Raw genomic sequence first — 6,622 nt, forward strand, 5'->3', positions numbered from 1 at the left:
AGCAGGAATACCTGTAACTGCTTGGGAAGCAAGGAAGGTAAAGCTGAGCTCTCAGCACACCAGCATATTGACCTGCATTAGACTGCACTCAGCTGCAAATACAAATGACTACTCAGTAATGAAGAAAATGATGATTAAGGGATGAAACCAGTGTTTTCCAAAGCAACTTCTTATTTTGGGTAAAGAATGTGAGTCCTAGTACCAGGACCTGCCCTTTGAAAGTAAAGTGTCTCGAAAGTGTAAACTTGGAAGCCCAAAGTCATGCAGCTTGAGAAATATCTTGGTCATCTTAAAATACTACCCACTTTTGTGATAAAATATAATAAATTTTAAAGGAAAATTAACAGGTCAGTTTGCTGACTATAGAATACCCCCATGTCCTTTCCCTGTAAATGTCTCAGTGGACTAAATACATATGTGAATTGAGTTGTCTGTGATTACGCTCTGTCTGGAAATCAAGTGGCTTCCAGCTGAAGAAATTCATGTTTTAACGTCTTGAGAAGTATTCGAAGAACAGAACAATTAGTTATATTTAGACCACAAACCCCCTGTAATCCTGGAAAAAAGCATTATAACAAAAGAGAAAGCAGGGATCTACAATGGTTTATCAGTACAGCTCCCAGAGAGCTTGCCCCAGAGCTATCAGGCAGACAAACAAATACACAAATTAAAGCTGTTACTCGGTCTTTTCACCGGATGCTTCTCTAAAATCCCTGGTGACGATTACAAACACCAGTCGAGGAAATTGGGAAGAGAAGGGTGAAAGGGGTGACATCTAAGCATGAGTTTAAAATCCTCTGGTTATTCAATGGTGGAAAGAAACAAACACCAGAAATATTTTAAGAAAATATCCAATTAATGTACTACAGCCCCATCACAGCTTGATTCCTGGGGACATTCAGCCAAAGTTACTAAAGCTACTGGAATTTTATCCTTTGAGAAGTACTCAATTTCCCAGAACTTCAGTGAGAAAACAAGCACAGCATGCTCCTTGTAGCACCTGACTACAGCTACAGGTGCCAAAGTTAAAGAATACTGTAGTGAAACTGGAGCATTTTCAATGCAGCATTTTCTAGTCCGTTCAATATGCATAGAGGCATTAGGTTTTACATTTCTTAACATCTCCTAATGAATTGTTACCTTTTCGTTGGTCTTCATGTGTATCAGTTTAAAGTACTGTCTACGTAAGTACACCTTTTTGACAAACCCACTATTACAAAACAGAAATTGTGAAATTTGCACTACTAGAGCCCAAAGGCACCAAACAAGATGGAGCTGTCCCAGTCACAAGACCGTACATAAGCTAAGAGACACCACCTGTCTCAGAGTTTATGGTCTTACGAGGACAAGATGGTTACCCCACCTTAAACCTGGGGAAAGGAGGCACAAAGATCAGTTATTTGTGACAAAGTCTATGGTAGATCTGAGACTGGAAACCATCTCTTCATTCCCCATCCACCACCCTAACTAAAACGCCATCCTTTTCTGGGCGAAGAGAAAAAAACTGCGAAAAACAAAACCCCAAACCCCATACCTCTCCAGCACTTGTACTTTTAAATGCAATACTCACCTCTAGGGTAGCGGAGGTGTCAGCTGTGGAATTTCCAGTATTATTGCTTGAGATTGAAGACATTGTTTCATTTTTACCTTCAGTATCTGATTTTTCATCAGAACTCATACACTCCACATCTGCATCAAAACCAGTTGGATACCCCATCGCTTGCAAAACCTACAACAAAGCCACATGAAATGAACTGTAAAATAGGAGGCAGTACAGAAACGAATATAAAGCCCATCACAACACAAAAGAATGTCCTCCATACACTTAATAGGTTTCCAAAAGTGGAATCAACACAAATGGAATTTTAGTCTCAAAGAGCAGTTACTCATGAGCATCGTCCATCATGGCGAGAATTCCTTGTAAAATAATAGATTACGATTCAGCAGTGCATCCACTGGAAAACACTGCTTAACAGTACGATAAGGAGATTGTTCTGCACGCCATTCTCCCCCTCTCTCTGTGTATATGGACGGATCAAGAGATTGACTGTGAGGCAAACAAGACAAACAGCCTTATGAGAGGATTAAAGCATTGTACTTCTACAAGATGGCACTTCTGGCGTTTCCTAGGAAACAGCAGGCGACAGCAAGTAGGTACCCAAGTAGTACACAAAACATATCCCTGAAGCTGGAGGGCTCATACCACCTCCCTTGCTTACATCTTTCAGGAACACCAGAGGGTAGATGCTTCCAAAGCAGGTGTACAGGGAGCAAGTTTCCGAACTGAGGTGTGAGGTGAAGGAATGCCCGGCTAGCAGAGTAGCAACTTGTCTGTCTGCAGTAAGCCTACCTCCGAGTGAGCTACACCACAACCTCCAGGCTTTCTCCACGCTGCTTACACCCAGCAGCTGTACAGCAAATGAAATTTTACTGATTAAGGTACTATTCATCAGTTCCTTCAAAAACATCCTCCACTGGAAAGGCCAGCCTCTCCTTTAACCAGCCACCTAACCCAGTTGCGCAGACGTACCAGACTCAGGCCTAAAAGAATCTGAAAAGAACCTGAAGCTCCCCTGAAAATTTGGTTCCAAGAACAAAGTTTGCAAAAATCACTATGTTCCAACACTGAATTGAGAACTGCATGGGGAACTCCAGGCTCGGCTCCTGTACAATCACGGTACATTTGGCTGCACTTTCAGAGCTTCTAAATTTTAAGAAAGTTAGATCTGGAAACTGAAACAGGCACATAATATATGTGCCCTTTTATAAGTCTGGGAAAGCAGGGCGCAGATCTGCTAGGAAAAGAAAGGAGAAAAAAAAAACCCAACAAAACAGCTTCTCTCTACCATACCACTATTTCCTCTTGGCTTGAATCAGGGATGTTTTGAAGCATAGCCCAGGATTTGTATATGTGTAAATTTAGAGAAAACAGAGCTGCGTGGGCATCAGCACAGATCTGGCTGACACAGAAAAATTCAAGGGCAGAGAAGTCACAGCTTTTCAAGGCAAGTTTGGGTTTTCTTTTGGTTTGGGTTTTGTGTGGGGTTTTTTTGGTGGTTTTTTTTTTTTTTTTGAACAACCGCAGGGAGAGGGGCAAAATAAAAGAATGAGGCAGAAGGTCTGGAAGGACACACATGCAGCGAGCTACTTTTCCTGGAGGAACAACACATTCCCTCAGATACTTCTGGACACTTTGAACTTGAAAGGACATGGGACAATGGGGTTTTCAAAACTGAAATCAAAGGAAAGCAGAAAGTTGCCAGATGAAGCTTCTAAAAGGGAAATTCTTGTTCGAAACAAAATGAAGCACAGAATGACAGATGGGCTTGTTCTATCATAAATGCAGTTCTATTAAAAGAGGTTCTCTTTCACATGAATTGTCTTGTAGGAAACTTTCATTCCTTCCAGAAACCCAGCGGGCTCAGTCTGCTTTAGCAATACAACAGGGACATTCATGTTGGACATTCCAGTTTATCACTGCTTTACACACCTAAGCTCTGTCCTGTAGAGCACCCACAAGAAGCAGCAGTAGGTTGGCTAGTACCTGAACGACACTAGTCTCTTACTGAAAACTGGCCTGGACATCAATCATTTATTTCCATTGTTTATCCCAGTGTGCAAAGGTACTCTTCAGACACTGAAGACAGGAAACAATTCCATGTTTCCAGGAGCTCACAATCCAGGAATGGGCACAGAGAAGGAAGGGGAGAAAGAGGGAGCCACCAACATGCCGTTTTCAAACCAAAAGGAGGAAGGAGTAGAACAGAACTGAACCCCTCCAGTCCGGAGCTTAAACACCACATTGAATTCATTGTCATTTGAGCTGACCTGCAGAGCCCTGGGAAGTTCTCCCTCCCCTCCACTAGTATAAAACCAGTGATGCTCTTTGAACCATGCCCAGCTCTGTTTAGAGTATGTAGGAAACTCGGCTTCATCCAATTTTTTTTTAATTTTGAGGTTGCATACTAGTTCTAACAGTATTTCATACTCTACGTTCCAAGGTCTGGGGTTACCAGATTACTTCAGGCTGCCTTACCTTCACTGCCACATGGAGCTTGGCTGTTTTCTTAGAAGGTCCTGATGCTTCATATGTCGTACCATCAACATCTACAGACATTGTGAAGACTGGGGCATGGACTGGACCAGACTGTGACAGCAGCTTATACTGAAGCCCTGGCCTGATTTGGTTCAGCCTCATCAGAGCATTCATGAGATCTATTGCTTTACTATCTAGTACTAGTACAAGATAGTAGAAAGGGGAGTAGGGAAGGAGGGGGAAAAAAGAAAAAAAAAAAAAAGAAAAGGGAGATGAACAAAACAAGATGAACAGAAAAATGAAACAGTTTGCATTTCAGTGCCTTCTGTCTGTATAAAGGAGCAAAACAACCCCTCAGCCTCGCAGAGGTTGAGGGTAGCCCTAATGATTATAAGTCTTTAATAAGCAATTCTACTTTTGGGTAACAACTATAATTACCCATTTTTTAATATCATTAATACAATTCTTTTGCAGGTAGCTATATTATTGCTGGCTGCTGTAAAATAAGTAACAAGTTTTACAGGTAGTGAGGAACCAGATCCAGAACTGGCACCAAAGTAGCACAATGAAAGCAGCCCCCAGAACTGACTGCATCCCAGCAATGCTGGGACTTCTAGTCTGTGCAGATACACAATGTCAATGTTCTGTAGATTAAGCATTTTATTTTTCTTGTGGGAGGTCTTGAGAGACCAACAACTAGCTCTAGAAGAGGAAAAATGAAAAAAGGCAAATCTTCACACAGCAAGTGACTACAGTATTTTGAAAAAAAAAAACAAAACCCAAAACCAAAACCCCACAGTACAGGGACGTTATCAATAAAGTAACTCAGCTGCCTGGGCAACTTAAGTTTTACTGTAACTTGATGGGTAATCCCATTTAAAAATGCAAATCATTCAGTGAAACATGTCAGGGGAAATTCAGATGCACAGTAACAGATGTGTTTGACATTCCGAATGTGGGGTGATTGAGACAACATTTTTTGTTCCAAAGGCATTTTCACATGCTATTCCACACCAACACAGAGAAGCTTTTAAACCAGTTCCCACTATACAATAGAGCTTTGAAAACAGTATGGAGAAGTGTTGCACTTACTTTTCCTCAGATTACGCTTCATCTTTTTATTTGGATCTTTATCATCCCCGACACTATCTTCAAAAGGTCTCTTAAGAGCAGATGAGCCTGTACCTAGGGTATAAATTTCCTTGTAATATGGATATGCTATTAGAAAAACAAAATTCCATAGCAGGAGTCTGATTAGTCCCATACTGTTCCTTGCGTGTTCATACTGAGAAGAACTCAGCCATCAGTCAAAGCTTTCTTACTGCTACACATAAGCTAATATGCTCTTATTACTCCCTGCACCATGCCATGCAAGATGTCTGTTCCCAGTCTCGTGTGACGAGCAGTGTAATTCTGCAGTGTTTGTTTTTACAGTTAGTCTAATAGCATTGGTTTTACAAAAGATATACATGGAAATTTATTTCTATTAGATATCTATTGTTTTCTAGGAAAAATTCTTGAGTAAGTCTTATTACAGACACTCATTGTATGCTTTTTGACCAGTCTATAGTTTCTCCTTCCCCAGCATAAGAATCATTAACACTACTTTTACTCTTCAGACCCCAGAGGACTTTGTGCTTAAAGAAAATCATCAGCTATATTCTAGCTGTTCTGCTGCTTCTCTGCTGGTACTTCTAGAGAGCAGAATTTCCAGATTTTCTCCTAACAATTAAATATTTAAAAACAAAACCAAAACAAACACACATTTAACACCAAAAAAAGCCTTCACCTTGCATTCACAGCATAACTCAGGAATTTCACCCATCTAAATTAACCCCTAGTTTACTGCCCAATTAGTGATTTTTGGAGCAAACAATACCTACCTTCTTTGTCAGTTACTGACCAGGAATATTTCTGAAATGACTTATTTGATGGGAGGGGATCCATTTCCAAAACCTTATAGATCTGACCAAAGGCTGATAATCTGAGGGCATGCTATAAGGGGACAGTAGAAATGTACGTTACATCACAGCAGTACTTTACCATGGCTGTCTAAGTTTCTAAATAAGTTTGTAGACACAAAACCACTTCTACTAAAAGACAGCTTCTACAGCTACCTTCTACGATAACTATAGAAAATGCTAATGTCTAAAAATTTAAAATGCATTAATTTCTGTAATACAAAGTGCAGGGCACTTTGACAGGGACCCTACTGAAGGGCTCTGTGCCATAAGCACTTGAGGTGGGATGCAAGTGGTGCACAGACACTGGACTGCCTTTTGTAACGGTCAGATTTCATACACGTTTGACTCTTGGACTTATGAATTATCATTAAATCTTTCCAGGGCAGCACATCAGAAGAACTGTCAGGACTGCCATTAAAATAAGCTATCCCGGTGGAGAATAAATTGTATTAATGAGCTAAAATCTTCCCTGTTACAGTATCTAGCTCCTCAGAAGCATGAGTTTTCTACCTGAGCACTGTGTGTAATGGCTTCTTTTTGCTGAACTGTCATGTAAGACAAAGCATCTGTTGGCTCCCGTTCACAGGGGTCGTGCAGACCAGGGCCCCCTAGGAGGGAAAGA

The 6,622-nt window shown here is 40.9% G+C and overlaps 1 protein-coding gene across 2 annotated transcripts in view; it reads right to left on the reverse strand.

Moving 5' to 3' along the window:
- The window catches only part of STRBP (spermatid perinuclear RNA binding protein), a 33,697-nt gene that overhangs the window by 8,341 nt on the left and 18,734 nt on the right, over nt 1-6,622 (reverse strand). For both annotated transcript variants that reach the window (XM_009892277.1, XM_009892278.1), the window contains exons 8-12: nt 6,511-6,608; nt 5,920-6,031; nt 5,129-5,221; nt 4,037-4,236; nt 1,571-1,729 (exon numbers count right to left, since the gene is read on the reverse strand). In XM_009892277.1, coding sequence (XP_009890579.1) covers nt 1,571-1,729; nt 4,037-4,236; nt 5,129-5,221; nt 5,920-6,031; nt 6,511-6,608 — 662 coding nt within the window. The remainder of the gene's footprint in view (nt 1-1,570; nt 1,730-4,036; nt 4,237-5,128; nt 5,222-5,919; nt 6,032-6,510; nt 6,609-6,622) is intronic.

Source organism: Charadrius vociferus, unplaced genomic scaffold, assembly GCF_000708025.1.
Source record: "Charadrius vociferus isolate BGI_N301 unplaced genomic scaffold, ASM70802v2 scaffold549, whole genome shotgun sequence".
NCBI classification, from domain to species: Eukaryota; Metazoa; Chordata; class Aves; order Charadriiformes; family Charadriidae; genus Charadrius; species Charadrius vociferus.